Genomic DNA, 18,912 nt, shown 5'->3' with positions numbered 1-18,912 from the left:
AAAAAGGTGTAAAACAATAGAGGTGCAAATCAACTGCAACTTACACACTTGCTGAGTACAACTGTGGTTTTCTGTTGAAAGGTGATGAGAGTAGTCACAAATCAAGGGACCTCTTACGTTGTATGTTTTCAGTCCAGCAAACTTCAGATCTCACACTTTGTTAGGGGGCAAAGCAGCTTTTAACCGGTAATGTGTAACCATGTCTTTTATGCCTAATGCCTCAGGCATAAGACATTGCCATATGATTAGCACATTCCTTGTGTTATATAACTGTGTATTTCAGGGAACTTGTTGCAGTCATTTTAGCAAACCCTCTATTTAAAACAATGTAATTATCTTTTTTGTTTTTCAGGTGCAGTTCAACCCACGTAATGACAAAATGTTCCTTGTGTGCCCCATGAGACATGCAGCAGTGCTTGTTACTACAGATGGCTCACATCAGATAGTGCCTTTAGATGAAGATGTAAGTTAAAATATCCTGCACTCAAAAACACATGACCATTGGCTTCCATGGCCATTATCAGTTTCAGTAATTCTGTTGAGCTTATTACTGTGCCGTGACATAAATTTATAACCCTAATTCTGACTAAGGTAACCTGCAAAATGGCTGAAACATCAGACTTTTACACTATGCTGTCCGCTCAAAAGATACCGAGACTTATTTTATTCACACTATTGTAGCAGCTTGAACTAACAATTGTGAACAACAAATATTGGAAAATTTGGGATGGAATAATGGCAGTATTATGAAAAGAATAGATTACTACTCCCCATATAGCCTCAGCAGCCAGAGACAGTGGTTGTGTGTGTGTGTGTGTGTGTGTGTGTGTGTGTGTGTGTGTGTGTGTGTGTGTCTGTGTGTGTGTGTGTGTGTGTGTGAGAGAGAGAGAGAGAGAGAGAGAGAGTTGCATTTGAGTGAATGTGTCTGTGCATGTTGTGTAATTCAGAAGGAGGTCTTTTGGCCAAAAGCTTACTTGTTTAGCAGTCTTTTCATTGTGCCTGTTAGCAGCTCATCATCTCCCCTATTTGGTTAGTAGCAATCCATTCGTTTCATAATATTGTCAGTTGTAAACAACAGACATTCTCTAGAATGTTTTGAAGTAGAGAAAATGTGTGCAAAGTTTGTCCCATACGTCTTGACTCGTGAAAAGAAACAGTAATGTGTGAACACCTGCCACCACTTGACTAACTGCAAATTCTTTTCAATAAAAAATCATCACGGGTGATGTGAGTTGGTGTTATCAGTATAAAGTTAACACAAATTCACAAAGTGCAGAATTGGTCTCTGATGATTTATCTGGATTGAAGGTGGTGTGAATGTGATTAAGTGTATTGAACAGCATCCCAAAGAAGGACTTTCTGACAGTTTCACAAGGCTGTATGAATGTTCTGTATGTTGTACTCAAATGGGGGAGACTATATGTAGGACACCTGAAGCATTAAAGTCAACCTCTTAACTTTGCTCTATATTTTATTAATCCAGTCTCAAAACTTTCAGGACTGATGGCAATGATGTTCCGGCATATTTTAATTTAAAGCAATCAGAATAATTTTTTAAGTAATTTAATAGGTGATAATTGCAGCTCTTTTGTATCAGGAAGTGAGAAATGCCCTGACCAACACTGGTCATTCTCACACACAGACTTATCCTGGTCTATCAGAAAATAGTTCCTTTAAATCATTATCACAGTAATCATTCTTTCTTTTGTTCTCTGTTTGTATGTGCTTGTCCTGCATTTTAGTATATGAATTTGTTATAACTGCTCAAGGCCAAATTTGAATAGTAAGTTGGATGTTTCACAATTTTGCAGTCATATAATACACTCCTGGAAATTGAAATAAGAACACCGTGAATTCATTGTCCCAGGAAGGGGAAACTTTATTGACACATTCCTGGGGTCAGATACACCACATGATCACACTGACAGAACCACAGGCACATAGACACAGGCAACAGAGCATGCACAATGTCGGCACTAGTACAGTGTATATCCACCTTTCGCAGCAATGCAGGCTGCTATTCTCCCATGGAGACGATCGTAGAGATGCTGGATGTAGTCCTGTGGAACGGCTTGCCATGCCATTTCCACCTGGCGCCTCAGTTGGACCAGCGTTCGTGCAGACCGCGTGAGACGACGCTTCATCCAGTCCCAAACATGCTCAATGGGGGACAGATCCGGAGATCTTGCTGGCCAGGGTAGTTGACTTACACCTTCTAGAGCACGTTGGGTGGCACGGGATACATGCGGACGTGCATTGTCCTGTTGGAACAGCAAGTTCCCTTGCCGGTCTAGGAATGGTAGAACGATGGGTTCGATGACGGTTTGGATGTACCGTGCACTATTCAGTGTCCCCTCGACGATCACCAGTGGTGTACGGCCAGTGTAGGAGATCGCTCCCCACACCATGATGCCGGGTGTTGGCCCTGTGTGCCTCGGTCGTATGCAGTCCTGATTGTGGCGCTCACCTGCACGGCGCCAAACACGCATACGAACATCATTGGCACCAAGGCAGAAGCGACTCTCATTGCTGAAGACGACACGTCTCCATTCGTCCCTCCATTCACGCCTGTCGCGACACCACTGGAGGCGGGCTGCACAATGTTGGGGCGTGAGCGGAAGACGGCCTAACGGTGTGCGGGACCGTAGCCCAGCTTCATGGAGACGGTTGCGAATGGTCCTCGCCGATACCCCAGGAGCAACAGTGTCCCTAATTTGCTGGGAAGTGGCGGTGCGGTCCCCTACGGCACTGCGTAGGATCCTACGGTCTTGGCGTGCATCCGTGCGTCGCTACGGTCCGGTCCCAGGTCGACGGGCACGTGCACCTTCCGCCGACCACTGGCGACAACATCAATGTACTGTGGAGACCTCACGCCCCACGTGTTGAGCAATTCGGCGGTACGTCCACCCGGCCTCCCGCATGCCCACTATACGCCCTCGCTCAAAGTCCGTCAACTGCACATACGGTTCACGTCCATGCTGTCGCGGCATGCTACCAGTGTTAAAGACTGCGATGGAGCTCCGTATGCCACGGCAAACTGGCTGACACTGACGGCGGCGGTGCACAAATGCTGCGCAGCTAGCGCCATTCGACGGCCAACACCGCGGTTCCTGGTGTGTCCGCTGTGCCGTGCGTGTGATCATTGCTTGTACAGCCCTCTCGCAGTGTCCGGAGCAAGTATGGTGGGTCTGACACACCGGTGTCAATGTGTTCTTTTTTCCATTTCCAGGAGTGTATTTTGCTTGTGACAGGTGTCTGATGCTGGCAGAACACTTTCTTCAGCTTCCTGTCATTACATGATAGGTTGTTGCAAGGAACTGACATTAAATCGAGTTTTACATTGGCCTTCACCTACCAACACAAATCCTTATTAAACAGCAATTGTTAATTATTACAAAGTCAACTTTCCTAGTACGGTTATCATAGTTTTTATTTATGATTATTTTGTCTTTGCACAATATTCCATTTTGACCACAATATTAAACTTACGTTTGAGATTGCTCACATTGGCATTCGTTCATCATGGTAGCCAACACTCAGTTGACTTCACAATGGAGCTGGATATACTGTACCAGAATATAATAAATAAAAAAATAATAAGAATTGACAAATAAATGCACAGCTAGGTTACAAGTGATATTCTTACATTTCATGTTCTGTAAAATAGTTACTGTGTAGTTGACACGGAACTATTTTACTTCTGTTACAATTTGTGTTCTATTGGTTGCATGTGTTAAGTCAAATTTATATTGTACATTGGAACTGTAGTTTGTGTCTCAAGACGGTTTCAAGACAATTTCTTTACAGAATTTTGGTAAATGTGTTTGAAGTTGTTATCCTACTGTGAGTGAGGGATCGTTTTTAAAAATAATGTAATATCCCCCTCCAGTTTTGTACTTGTAGTTTTAACATGAAATGAAGTTTTTTTGACCTGTGGAGGAAACCAGTGAGCTTGGCATATAAATAAAAAGTGGAATTCACACTCTTTCTCATATTTTATTTTATTTTATTTGAACACACAACCTTTAATAACTAAGCATTGTCTGTTTTGCTGCCTTACAAGATCTGTTGATTGGTGTAAAGCTGAATGTGATGAAGATTGTGGATCCTACAATTTATGTGGTTTTAACGTGTCAAGATTTGCAGTAGTACAATATCTAAGTCTCTAGAAAACTCCTAATACATACAGATTTTAAAAATATAGTTATTTTGTTTTTATTACAGTCTGATTTAAATATAGTGGCATCTTTTGATCGTCGTGGTCAACATGTGTATACCGGCAACGCACGTGGAAAGGTCCTGGTTCTTTCAACACCAGGACTGGAACTCAAAGCTTCATTCAAAGTCACTCAGGGTACGACCAGTGCAACTGCTGTTAAAAGTATTGAATTTGCTCGACGTGGAGAGTAAGTAACAATTTTTCCTCTCTCTCTCTCTCTCTCCCTCCCTCTCTCTCTCTCTCTCTCCCTCTCCCTCTCCCTCTCTCCCTCCCCCCCCTCTCTCTCCCTCCCCCCTCTCTCTCCCTCTCCCCCCTCACCCTTTCCCCCCCCCCTCACCTTTCCCCCCCTCCCCCTCCCCCCTCCTTCCTTCCTCCCCCCCCCTTTCCATCTCCTCTCCAACCCCCCAATATTGCATCCTTTTTCATCTTGTTTTCATAAAGCTTGACATATTTGTTTTTATAGTTATTGTGTGAGTTATTGCTTGGCATTTGTGGAGGACTGTTGCCTCTGCATTAACATTGAGTGTTTGAGTCTTGATTGAAATAAAATGTCCAGATTTCTTAATTGTGCGGAGGAATATGGCAGAACTGGTTTTGTTTGTGGAAATTAATAGAGGTTAAGGAACTGCTTGTTTTAAAGTTCAGTGTTACTCATTTTGGAGGCAGAGATAAAGGGGAAGAATAATACAACAGATGCTTGCAATTTAAAATACTTGTCACTTGAAAATGACATCACATAGGTGTCTGCCTTTTCCCTTCACACACATTTCAAGTCTTTAGACATCACATCTTGCAGGGTTGGCACTGGAATTCAATTAACTTCTTACTGAATTTGAGTTTTCATTTCCTACATAGTGTATAGAGGGTCACACCAGATGATCTGATATTTCAAATGACTCCAGAGGAATAAATCATGCACTGAAAGGTCAGGGGATCTTGGAGGCCATGAAATTGTCCCAGTTCTTGAAGACAAGATGACCAGGAAAGATGTTCTGTAGTGCATTAATTGAATGCCACAAGCTATGGCATGAGGCTCCGTCTTGTTGGAAGAATGTGTTAGCAGTTGCAAGAAGGTCAGACAGCTATCACATGAGGAAATGGTTCAACATGTGAACATATCATATGTGTATACAGTAACAGCATTTCTGTAATAGTCTTCAAAAAGTAAGGCTGTATGAGTATAAAAAATTATGTTGCACCACACTACCATTTTCTGACTGGGAAGCTGTGTTTCATGAAGCATTTCAAGGTTTTCATGTGACCAGCATCTAAAGTTTCGCTTATTAACAAAGCATGACACACAAAAATGGACCTCATCATTCATGATCAGATTGTCACATAGGTTCGGCTGAATTTTGTTTGGTTGGTGTTGCAGTTTCTTGTGCAGTGTTAGCCTTACACTGTGATCTGATATATCAAGCTGCAGCACATGCTTGTGTGCAGAACCACTTGGACTTCAGCTGAGGGTTTCTTCCACTCTTGCAACATCCTCTGATGTGCACAAGTGTTTTGCACTTCCACCCATCTGCCACTCTGTATCACCCATTTCCTGATAGTTCTGTACCCACACTTTGATACCATGTGCTGGCAGGACTTTGGCTTGACTAGCAATATTGTAATGAGCCCGAAATGCGTGCTGCACAGCCATTTATGTCTACATAATTACTCTGCAATTCACAATTAAATACCTAGCAATGGGTTCATCAAACCACCTTCAAACTATTTCTCTACTGTTTCTCTCTCAAACGGAGCTTGGGAAAGTGTGTCCTTATATCTTTTTGTGCGTACCGTATGTACTCGAATCTAAGCCGCACTTTTTTTCCAGTTTTTGTAACCCAAAAAGCCGCCTGCGGCTTAGAATCGAGTGCAAAGCAAGTGTAAGTTCTGAAAAATGTTGGTAGGTGCCGCCACAACTAACTTCTGCCGTCGAATATATGTAGCGTTACACAGCCATGCTTTGTAGGCACAAAGATAAATACTGGCGCCAAAACCTCCGCGTCAGTAAATAAATTTTCAAAAAAAGGTGGAAGACAAGCTTTTTTTCTCCGCCCCGAGTTTCGACCACTGCATTTTCATACATTATCCGACGAAGTAAATACAAATTCCCTATTGTTCATCTTCGAATGTAGCAGAATTTCAATGTACTACGAAAATCCAACATGCAAGACTGTTTGGGATGTTTGTCAATATGGGCAACTCTACTTTCTGAATTTTTTCCTACCTGTGAGAAGAGATGGTTGCTAATAGGAACCTGATGAAATGTGAATCATGCAGTATTCTCTTCACCATAAGAATAATACGAATATCAACATTTGTCATGTATTCTTACGTGTTTGGTGCTATCTCATTTAAATCCTGCCTGCCTAATAAACTACGAAACTAGAGTGAGACAACAGCAAACGCGGAAGAATATACGTCTCATGTCATGTTTATATTCGTATTATTCTTATGCCTAATAGTGATACAGTCAGAAATGAAGCACGGCAACTGACTAGATTTTTAATTCTAATATTACTCTAATTTCTGTGCAGAATTTGATGTACTAAAGAAGCGGCCGCAAACATTTTCAAACGGAGAAACATTTTCGCCTAACTCTCGTTCAGAACATGTTCTATCATACGCAGTCTATTATTTGGTTCTTGTTGATCATTATCAAAGAAAGCAGCAGTGTAAGTAACAACAAATAGCAGTCTCTTGCCATTGTTTCGCTAATGAGACGATTACTCTCTCTTTTTTTTTTTAATTGTAAGCGGCGGTAGCGCGCACGAAAGCAAGCCATGCTGCGAGCGGCGACAGGCTGTAAACACGCACTATCAGAATGCGACAAACAATGCGACACAGTACAATAATGCATTTTCAGCTTAGAGTGACGTAAACACCTATAACAAAGAAAACGGCGCTTATCAGATCAAAGAAAAATAAGCAATCAATTCAAACCAGACGAAGCACGTGAAAAAGGAAGGGTACCCGTATAAATACGGACGGAGCGCCTGACGCATAGCAATGGCTACCTGTAAAGCTTAACTGCTAAGCTTACAACTCTAACCAAACTACTGTAGCTGCATCGTCGTTCATTCGACCTAAATTGGTTCTCATATTACAATGGGCCAACTTTGTTTCGATTTGGAGATGCGGCCTAAAACTTTTATCTCCCCTTGAATTTCGAGTCTCAAATTTCAGGTGCGGCTTAGATTCGGGTAATTTTTTTTCCCTTGATTTCGAGTCTCATTTTTCAGGTGCGGCTTAGATTCGAGTGCGGCTTAGATTCGACAGCGGCTTAGATTCGAGTAAATACCATACTCTGATTTATTTTGTCATGATGATCATTTCTCCATATGTAGGTAGGTGCCAACATAATATTTTCCCACTCAAAGGAGAAACTTGATTATTGAAATTTCACAAGAAGATCTTGCTACAACAAAAAAGCCTTTGTTTTGATGATTGCCACATCACTTGTGTGTTGTGTCCATGGCATATTTCGTGATAATACGTAATGAGCTGCCATTCTTCGAAGTTTTTCAGTGTCCTCCATCAGTCCCATCTGATTTGGATCCCACACCGCACTGCAATACGCCAGAAGAGGTCAGACAAGTGTGGTGTAAGCAGTCTCTTTAATAGACCTGCTTCACTTTCTAAGTGTTTTGCCAATAAATCACAGTCTTTGTTTCGCTTTACCCGTATTATGTATGTGGTAATTCCAATTTAAGTTATTCATGGTTGTAATCCCTAAGTATTTAGTTGAATTTACAGCCAATAGATTTGTGGGATTTATTGTGTAACTGAAATTTAGTGGATTTCTTTTAGTAATCACGTGGATGACTTCACACTTTTCATTATTTAGAGTTAACTGCCACTTTTCACACCATGTAGATATCTTGTCTAAATCATTTTCCAATTGGTTTTGATCATCTGATGGCTTTAGAAGATGGCAAACAACTGCATCATCTGTAAACAATCGGAAAGGGCTGCTCAGATCGACTTCTATGTCGTTTATGTAGAGCAGGGACAGCAGAGGATCTAGAACACTTCCTTGAAGAATGCCAGATATTACTTCTGTTCTACTCAGTGACTTTCCATCTGTTACTATGAACTGTGACCTTTCTGACTGGAAATCATGAATCCACACACAACTGAGGTGATACTCCATAGGCACACAGTTTGATTAGAAGACACTTGTGAGGAATGGTTTCGGAAGCCTTCTGGCACTCTAAAACTATGGAATCAGTTTGACATCTGTCAATAGCACTCATTTCTTCATGAGAATAAAGTGCCAGTTGTGTTTGACAATAATGATTTTTTCTGACTCCGTACTGACTATTTGTCAATAAATTGTTTTATTCAGGGTGTATACGGCCCGGGACATCCGGGAATTCCGGGAAAAACCCGGGAATTTTTTCATCCGGGACAAATCTGGGAAAAACCCGGGAATTTTTTAGAATTCCGGGATTTTTCGTTGTTTTAGATTGCAGTTAGTTTTGTAGGTGTGACGTGTAAGATCTGATACGCTGACAAAGAACTTTAGTCCACTACTGCTAAATAATATTGCAGCAATGAAACACAAATCAGAGAATAACACCAAAATAAAAGTTTAGTTGCGTAGAAAATGGGTAAATAGTGTCAAAGGATTTAGGTCGAAGATTATGCAGTACGTCCGTAACAACTAATATGCATTCGATGTGTGTGACGTCACAATTGTTTACATTTCTAACAGATCACCAGAAAATATTACGAATAGTGGCTTGAGATGCGTTACTTTCGAAGTAAATTTCCACGCAAGATGATTTATGTTACGTGTGAGAATGTGCAGTGCATTTCTTAAATCACAGGACGTTATAACTCTCATTCAAAATGTAACACTTTGAGGATCAGCCATTTGAAAAATGTCGGGCCCAGAAGATAAGTCATTTATGCCACTATTTAAAATTTTACCGGCACATTTGTTTTTGATATGACTTAACGTGTAACACACGCTAAAAAAAGACCGTGCTTCAAGTTAGTTTTCATATTTAATGTTGTACTTTCATAGATAAAAAATTATGCAATCGATGGCAAAAAGTTCCATTGACCTTCAAAAAAATGTGCATAATGTGTTACTGAGCAATGTCACAAGTCCCTTCATGCCAGAACACTTCGACTTTTCTAAGCAACTGATAATCATTTTGACACGATTTTAATTGCAAAATTAGAGCCTGTTAGTAGGCCTACGGACTTCCTATCATTGTAGGACTAATAACAGTGGATGCCAATAGAGGATGCAATTCTCGTTCGTACATACACATCTGCTTACGAGTTAACCGGTGTAGAAACGCACTTTGCTGAATTGAGCGAGCTCGGCCTACCTTCGTAACGTACGCGCCGCGGCCTGTCTTTCTCGTAGGCCTCGTGCTCTGAATAACTGCCGTCATTCGCTAGCGAGGTCACGTGACATGAGCTATGACTGGCTGACAAAAGTGCATCGCTCAACGCAATCTCTATTTTAGAGTTTCGGAAGCTACCGTGCTGTAATTTGTGGAATTTGTGTATATACTTTAGCAATACGAAAATAAACTCTGTGCATATTGTCTCGCATCAAACAACTTTCCAAACACATTGTTTTCCTGGATTTCGTTTCCTAAAGTGCTTGGACGTCCTCCGCCGGTATAAGACCTTTAAGATTCAAAGGACTGATAGGTTTTACAGCTCCGAGGGAAAGTATACTGTTACTTAACACGGATGTATGTTCACCCGCTTTATACGTAATTTCATCCGGGAGAAATTGTGTTTTTAACCGGGAAATCCGGGATTTTTTTTTTTTTCTTGTCCACGTAGACACCCTGTTTATTGTTTTTGAGGTAATTCATAATGTTGAATATGTGTTCCAGTATCCTACTGAAGCTTGGTGACATTAGTGATATGGGGCTATCATTTTTGTAATACGCCTTTAAGCAGTAGCATGTTTTTTACTGGTCCATAGTGCCATTTTTGACGGGATATCGGTATCAGGGTCAGTGGCAAATCTGTGAGAATAAATAGATAGGTGTGTGACATATGGAAGTTTTGGTCGGTCTGGGGAATGTTTTGGATAGCCTAAGTTGTAAGGCGACTGCTCAAGATGAGCAGGAAATCTGGGTTCAAGTCCTGGTATGGCACAAAGTTTCAAATGTCACTTTGGGTGGAACAACTATACCAGTTATATTTAAGTTGAATTTCAGGAATAAATTTCAGCAGTCAATGGAAAGTGCTTATTGTTCAGACAGCACCACTTCTATATTCAATTCCTAATGTAGCATTATATTCACAGGGTTCCCAAATCATCCGTTTCACTGCCGCACTTTAATGTCTGCTTGATGCAAGATACCTTTTCATGTTTTGCACTCAAATACAGTGAGTTTCCTTGAGAGAGAAAAGCTTCTAGTAAGAAGTTCTTGGATGTAGGAAGCATGATTCATTTGAGAAAAAGCTTCTCCTTTTCACACATACTATCTGGTGAATCATGTATACAGGCTAATAGGCAGATTCTCTGTCCCTAGATGTGCAGAAAGTTTGGATACTGAAACTTCCTGGCAGATTAAAACTGTGTGCCCGACCGAGACTCGCAGGAGAGCTTCTGTTAAGTTTGGAAGGTAGGAGACGAGATACTGGCAGAAGTAAAGCTGTGAGTACCGGGCGTGAGTCGTGCTTCGGTAGCTCAGATGGTAGAGCGCTTGCCCGCGAAAGGCAAAGGTCCCGAGTTCGAGTCTTGGTCGGGCACACAGTTTTAATCTGCCAGGAAGTTTCATATCAGCGCACACTCCGCTGCAGAGTGAAAATCTCATTCTGGAGTTTGGATACTGTAGATAATTAACAGAGGTTCAAGAATGCACAAATTAAATAGAGTTAGTAATAATAATAATAACAATAATAATAATAATAATAATAATAATAATTATTATTATTATTATTATTATTATTATTATTATTCTTGAGTTTACTTTTAACAGACAGGTAGAATTACGTTACCTTTCCCTTTTGGAAACTTATCATTGGCTCCACAAACACACGAGTGTTAGTGAAAAAGGAGGAGGGGAGTGTGACACATAATAAATAAATAAATAAGTAAGTAAGTAAGTTACCCTCTTCTTATGTTTTTTGTGGCATTGTTTCCACCCTTCTTCTGTGGATTAACATTTTGCATGTTATTGTGATACTGTGTTATGTTACTGTAATATCATCTTTTTGATTGTAATGCTGATAACGCATGCTATCCCAATTGTTTGTTGTATAAAGAGGTTCCTCTGTCTTACATTGCTTTCTGGCATTTACACATTGTTTTAGTGTGCATTGCCATTGCATTGTGCGTTTGTTTGTCCTCTTGTCTGCTATGTTGGTTTCCCTGGTTCTGTCTGGTTCTGTACATGTAGTGCTGTTTGTTCTTCGTAATAAGGACCTACTTATTAAGTCTGTGTTGTACTAGTGGTGTTTGTCGCTGTTCCTGAGAAGAAATATCACATATGGCCATTAACCCTAGGATGCATATACAGGGCCCCCGAGGCCCTTGTATGTCTTCATTTCTAAAAAAATTCTATAATTTTTTGTTTGATTTCAAATTTGCTTTCCAGTACTCTTTCACTAACACTGTGATATTCCTCCCATCAAGTCTGAACGAGATACCTTTTTAAATTTTTTGTATAATTCAATACGTTTACCCATACACCGTGAATGCATAAGTAGGGCTTCAGAAGCCCACACACATTTATAAATGTTCTTTAGCCTATATTGTCTTCAACATTTGTTTGGGAGCAGTTATTAATTCAACAATAACTGTAGTGGTATTTCCAGCAACAGGAGTGCCAACAGCAGCAGTAGCTGTAGTAGTAATAGTATAACTAAAAAATAGTACACACTACTTTCACATATTGGCGATGTTGGTGTATTATTGATCTTTTTGCTATCAAATGTTTTATTATTGCATAGTATTGTTATCCTGCACTGCTCTTTTCAGCCTCATTGTTACTGTAGTTTGTTTATTGCTGCAAGGCCCATATTGTTACAAGTATGAGTCGTTTAGTGCTGCACAAGCTGCTGTTCGAGAGACACGCCTTTTGCTATGGCTTCGACACGCAAAGCAAGAGAGTCAGTACGTGCAACTGCAGCTAATTTTGAAAGTGTTGTGGCTCAGTGGTTTGAAGAAGATGATTCTTGCAAGGAAGGAAATATTTCTGTAGGTGCAAGTAGTGAAGAATCAGCCAATGAACCTGCAGATGTGAATATTGAGGCAGATGACAGTCCTTCCGATAATATTACTTCATCAGTCTGAAAATGAAGAACCATGACAAAAAGGTATGGAAGACCACACATACATTAGTCGGAAGGGAACGATTTGGAAATTAGATCCTCCTGCAACTTTTCGTATGCCTGCCCATAATATCAAAAAGAAGTCACCTAGTCCAGCCCGTGGTTTGAAAACATGTAAACCTAAGGATGCCTGGGACTATTTCATCTCCAAGGAAATACTAGAGGAAATCATCAAATGTACAAATGTTGAAGGCAGAAGAGTGACTGCATTACGTGGTAAAACGTGGAAAAACGTTTCGCTTGCTGAAGTGGAGGGTTTTCATGGTCTTTTACTGCTTTCTGGTGTTGAGAAGAGTTGGGATGTCCCTATTAGAGAATTATTCTTGGATGAAAAGGCAAATCCTACGTATAAGGCCACCATGTGAGTGAGTAAATAGATTCGAGGATATAAGGAGAATGATTAGATTTGATAACAGGCGTACACATGAAGCTCGATCTGAAGATGACAAACTTGCAGCTTTTCGCTATGTATGGGAACTATTTCTTGACAAGTGTAGAAATAGAATGATTCCCAATGATTCGCTCACAGTTGATGAACAGATAGTCCCATTCTGTGGAAGATGCAGCTTCACCCTCACCCTCTAAACCAGCCAAGTATGGCATAAAAATATTTTGGTTGTGTGATGCTACATCTGAATATGCTCTAGACGGAATTGTTTACACGGGAAGGAAGCCCCATGAACCTACTCAGAAAGATCTTGGATTGAATGTGGTGGAAGATCTTGCTAAAAGCATTGTAGGATCATCAAAAAACATTACTGTTGACAACTTCTTTACTAGTGTGCAGCTGGCAGAAGAGATGCTTCAGAAGCAAATTACAGTGCTGGGAACAATCAAACAAAATAAACCAGAAATTCCTAATGAGATGAAACCATCTGCCTCAAGAGTGTTTCATTCCTCTTTGTTTGCATTTAGATGTGACATTACAATGGTGAGTTATGTTCCCCAAAAGAAAAATTCTGTAGTTCTCATTAGCACAATGCATCACGACAGAAACATTGAAGAAACTCATGCAAAAAAAAAAACCAGATATAATAAAGTTCTATAATTATACGAAGGGTGGAGTAGATCAAATGGACCAGAAAATTCGTTATTACACTTGCAAGAGACAAACAAGAAGATGGCCATTGGCATATGGATGAATATGATGGACGTCGCAGCAATGAACAGTGAAATTTTATTTTCCGCCCAACATCTGACATACCATAGCGGAAGAAGTGATAAAAGGCGTTTGTTCCTAAGAGATTTAGCAGAGAAAATGGTAAGGCCACTAATGGAACTTCGTATTCAGATCCCTAATCTTCCAAAGAAAATCGTTGATGCCATGCAAAGATGTGGTGTTCAAAAAGATGTCATATTGCCGAACTAACTACCTGTTTCAGGAAAAAGAATAAGATGCAATTATTGTCCATATAATAAACACAGTAAAAGTGCTATGACATGCATTAAGTGTAAAACCAACATTTGTAAGGAACATAGTGGCGTTCTTTGTGCTTCTTGTTTGTCACATGTTGAAACTAAGAAAAATGCAATTTATGTGAACAATGAATAACAACTTTTTGTCAAAATATTGCCTATATACATAATATTGTGAATAATGAGTATGTTTTAATTGAAGAAATGGGTTGTAATAAATGTTATAAAATGTAAACTCCAACTTATAAGTGAATTAATAAAATTATTTGTATATGTTGTATGTAAATGGATGTAACTAATAAAAATTCACTCTTAGAGTTTTTTTAAAAATATTAATAAAATGTTAATCAGGCCCACCAGATCCTGTTACTGTATCTTAGGAATCTTTCAATATGACAATAAACTTGACAGAAATAAATTTAACTCCAAAGAATGATTATATGAAAAGAGGAAAATTTTAATTTAGGGCAGGGCCTTGGAGGCCCTGCATATGCATTCATGTGTTTTTTCGGCACCATGCATCCTAGGGTTAAGCCCATTTGGGGTGGTGGGGGGGGGGGGGGGGGGGGGGGGGATAGGGATTCTTTTCCACGTTTTACAATGCCAGCTCTTTTTCAACAAGTTTTGTTTCAAGGGTTACATCTCTCTCTAATTTTATGATGGCAGTTTTGTGACTAAAACAGGGACTTCCATTATTTACCCTTATGGAAATTTTAAGTACTTAGGCATTAAAATGTCCATACAGCTCACTTGCTGATCAGCATTATATTAATTTGGTAATTCATCACCCGAAATAAACAATATTATCTGCTATTCCATTTATATCAGTGAATTATAACCCCCCCCCCCCCCTTTTCATAATTAACTCGAGTTACAGTTGTTCTGTAATGAACAGGAGTTGTCATGAAACAAGAGAGAGAACAGAGGTAGGGAGGCTGCAGAGAGGAGGGGCTGTGAGTGTAGCATGGGTGAAGATGAGTGTGGGACATTGGTTAGTGGATATCGAGACCTGGAGGAGTGGGACCAAACAATGTGTTGCAATGATAGTTCTAGTCTACAGTATACACAAAAGCTGGTACTGCAAGGAATGATCTAGGTGACAGATTGTAGAGCAGCTGTTATAGTTAATACTGTGTCCAGGCGTGTGCTCTGCCATTAGGTTGTCAGCTTTGCTCATGATCACAGTTTGATGTTAGCCATTATTTCGGGTGGGGGCTGGGTTTGGTTCTACCTGTATAAAAGACTGTGCACAAGCTACAGCTGTGCTGGTATATAATGTGATTACTTTCACAGATAGCCCTGTGTCTGATATGATAGAGTAAGCCTATGATGGGATTGGAACGGGATGTGCTGTGTGGGTGTATTACACAGATCTTGTGCCTCAGTCTTTTATAGAGGTATGGTCAATGTAGCGAAGGGTTGGGAGTAGTTGTGGAGAAAGGATGGACTATAGGATTATTTCATAGAGGGGATGGGCAGTGTATTACTGCTTTTGGGAGGGGTGGGAAGGATTGTGGGTTGGTTGGTCCTCAGCTTTTGGCCTGATGGTAAGTAGTTCAAGCTCTGGTAAAAGATAGGATATACCTGTTGTGGGACTGAAACAAGGTTTTCTAGGTGTTGCTGAAAAGGTTGAAAAACAGTTTTTGGGAGGAAAGTTAGCTATAAGACTCTGATTCTTCTGCAGTTGCCTTCGAAAGTAAATACCTGTTGCCCATATTTCATTATTGGCACCTGTTACACTTTTTTGTGTAACAATAGAATTTGTTAATGTGCTTCCTGTGAGATGGTGGGTGTGGAAAAAATTACAGAATAATTTGATTTTGTGATTGTTGTAAGGTACAGGAATATTAGTTTGACTCAGATTATTTAAACCATTTGTTATATGTACAATATTTACCATATCCATGATCTCTGTAGCAAGTATTTTCCTTATGTTTTTGTTGCTAACTGTGTTACCCACCTGTTTATTTTGAAGGCTTTTTTGTATAGTTTATTAAATGTTTTTCATAGATATAATTAATTTTTGTCGACAGCTGTTTCCTGGTGAACACTGCTGATCGCGTAATCAGAGTTTATGACAGCAAGGAAGTTTTAGCATGTGGGAAAGATGGTGAACCAGAACCCATCCAGAAATTACAGGACCTGGTCAACAAGTTTGTACCTACCTACATTCTGTGGTGATTTTATGCAATTTTCATTTCTATCTTATAAACTACTGCATTTGTGTGTGTGTGTGTGTGTGTGTGTGTGTGTGTGTGTGTGAAGTGACTCTGAAATTTCTGCGTTGTCTCAGAACAAGGACATAATGGTCAGTCACGGTTTCATCTTCGACAGAGATAATTCTTGTAAAAGACCTGTGTGTGTGTGTGTGTGTGTGTGTGTGTGTGTGTGTGTGTGTGTGTGTGTGTGAAATTCTGCTACAAACTTTAGCCAAGCATATGGGGAGGACTGTATGAGTAGCACGGCACTGCTACGAGTTCTTTAAGCATTTTCAACAAGGCTGAATGTCAGTCTGTGATTATTCCAAGTCTGGACATCCTTCCATATCAACAGATGATGGCCATGTGAGTTGCGTTTGTGTTGTGATTCACAGAAATCATCATTTAACTGTTAGGGAAGTTGTTGAGGAGGTGGGCATCAGCGTAGGATCATGTCATCAAATTTTGAGTGAAAACTTGATATGTGTCGTGCCAGTGCAAAATGTGTACCGTGTTTGATGACTGTAGATCAGAAACAGACCCGTGTTGAAATGTGCAAGGAACTGCTTGCCGCTGTTAATGACAATGGAAACTTTCTTAAGAACATCGTAATAGGTGATGAGACGTGAGTGTGCTGGTAAGATGCTGCGACGGCAGTCATTGCAGCGGGCGGGTGAAGGGTCACCTCATCCAAAAAAAGCATGCATAAGTTGGTCAAAGATCAAGGCGATGTTGGTTGTTTTTTTTACAAAGGCATTATCCAACATGAATTTGTGCCATATTGTCAGATTGTAAACAAGAAAGTCTACCAGGGAATCCTAGTGCGCATGAGGGATGCTGTGTGCAAGAAGAGGCCTGAATTGTGGGATAATGAGAGTTGGATGTTGCATCATAACAATGCACCAGCTCACACATCACTGCTTGTCTGCAGCTGTGTAGCAAAACACCACATTCTTGTTGTGCTCCATCCACCTTATTCTCCAGATCTAGCCTCGGTAGACTTTTTCCTGTTTCCCAAACTGAAAAACACATTGAAAGGACATCACTTCCAAGCCATAGAGGAGATATAGGACAATGTGATGAGAAACCTGCATGCTGTCCCACAAAATGTGTTCCAGGAGGTGTTCCAAAACTGGAAGAAATAAAGGGAATGGTGTATTGCCACTAGAGGGGACTATTTTGAAGGGAACAGTGCTTAAAATGTTGTACAATAAGCAATATAGCTGATACAGCAAAAGTTCAGTTTCTTTTTGAACACACCTTGTGGTTGTGATATCAAAGTTTTTCTCATTGTTTATTAACTTAGATACTGCTGGGCCCTCAGTTGATACAAATTTATAAAACGAAGTCATTATTCCACACTGGCTGTTCCAAAGATTTTTCAAAAATCCAGTTCGGAATAATGTTCTCCTCTAAAAACTTTTTGCTTTGTGATGATTGATAATATGTTTCTGGATTTTTGGATCAGTTTTTATTCTGTTTTTGCAACAGACCTAGTTCTCTTTTTCAGCTGTTATGTGTAACTGTTGTATGTTCTTTGCCAGGACTCCAACCGGCATATGAGGCATTGTTGTTGTTGTTGTTGTTGTTGTTGTTGTACACCTCCCTCCAGTACTTAAAGTGGGTTCAACTCTCATCATTGCTGCATCAATTGAGGCATTGTTTCTTTTTTGCACCCATTACATGATTTTGTGAAGACACATTGCCTTGGTGTTTTCCCAGCCCATTTAAAAATGGATTGCAATAGCTTCAATTGAAATCTCTGTCTCTTATTATTATTTTCCATTGTTTGATTATAGTATTATTATTATTATTCAGATGCCCTTATGACTTCTTAGTTCCACTGCCCCAGAGTCTGCACCTTCATACTGATTTTGTTATGTTTAATATTGAACTTAAAATGTCAAAACTTGTATCAGCATCTTTTTCCATTCTATAGATTTTTTTATTTATTCTCATTTGATGAGTAACTCTTTTCCTTTCACCATCACTAAGACAAATATGTTTCATAATATTTAATCTGAACGAGAATAACACTTCAACTTTCTTACTGCAATCCCTAGCATAAAATCACTGGTATAGCAGTAAATGACAAAACAGTGACTGCATATACCTTTAGAAACAAAACTTAACATCCAGTATATATAATGAATTATTATTTTATGTTATGTAAAACTGTCATTTGTAATTGAATTCACTTACGTTAAGATGCTTACAATGTCATCTAGTGGGAAAATTTTCGTGCATATATATTCCATTACGTTTTCCCCTTTGATAATATTTCATTCAAATTTGATGCCATTTTGTACAACGTTCCTTTTGTTTACAGTATTTAGAAACTGGAATTTTAATTATAATCATTGGCATGTTCTGTACATATAATTGTGCAGATTATTCATTGTTACTTTCTGTAGTACACACCAGTTGTTTCAGAATGGTTTAGGGTGGTAAAGGCATGTAATATGTCTTATAATAACCATAGAGTGTAGAGTGTTGGAAGTATGTTGCATTTGCATATAGCAGTGACAGGAATTCACTGGAATGTTTGACAACTAATTACACAGGCAATGGTAGACCCTAATGAAATGATGTATGTGGAAAGACAAACGTGAGTAAATTTCCACAATGTATTGTTCACTCTCCAACAGAGTGTGCACTTTTTGAAACTTCTTGGCAGATTAAAATGATGTGTAAGACTGGTAGTCAAACCTGGAACTATAGTTTTCACAGGCATTCTTGTTGTCAACACCCTCACAGCTAACTTTG

The 18,912-nt window shown here is 39.7% G+C and overlaps 1 protein-coding gene across 1 annotated transcript in view; it reads left to right on the top strand.

Moving 5' to 3' along the window:
- The window catches only part of LOC126100494 (retinoblastoma-binding protein 5 homolog), a 94,472-nt gene that overhangs the window by 44,979 nt on the left and 30,581 nt on the right, over positions 1 to 18,912 (top strand). The window contains exons 5-7 of the mRNA XM_049911103.1: positions 353 to 463; positions 4,225 to 4,406; positions 15,982 to 16,101. Of these exons, the coding sequence (XP_049767060.1) occupies positions 353 to 463; positions 4,225 to 4,406; positions 15,982 to 16,101 (413 nt within the window). The remainder of the gene's footprint in view (positions 1 to 352; positions 464 to 4,224; positions 4,407 to 15,981; positions 16,102 to 18,912) is intronic.

The sequence above is a fragment of the Schistocerca cancellata genome, chromosome 9 (assembly GCF_023864275.1).
Source record: "Schistocerca cancellata isolate TAMUIC-IGC-003103 chromosome 9, iqSchCanc2.1, whole genome shotgun sequence".
Lineage (NCBI taxonomy): Eukaryota > Metazoa > Arthropoda > Insecta > Orthoptera > Acrididae > Schistocerca > Schistocerca cancellata.
This window is presented reverse-complemented; position numbering and strand designations above follow the sequence as displayed.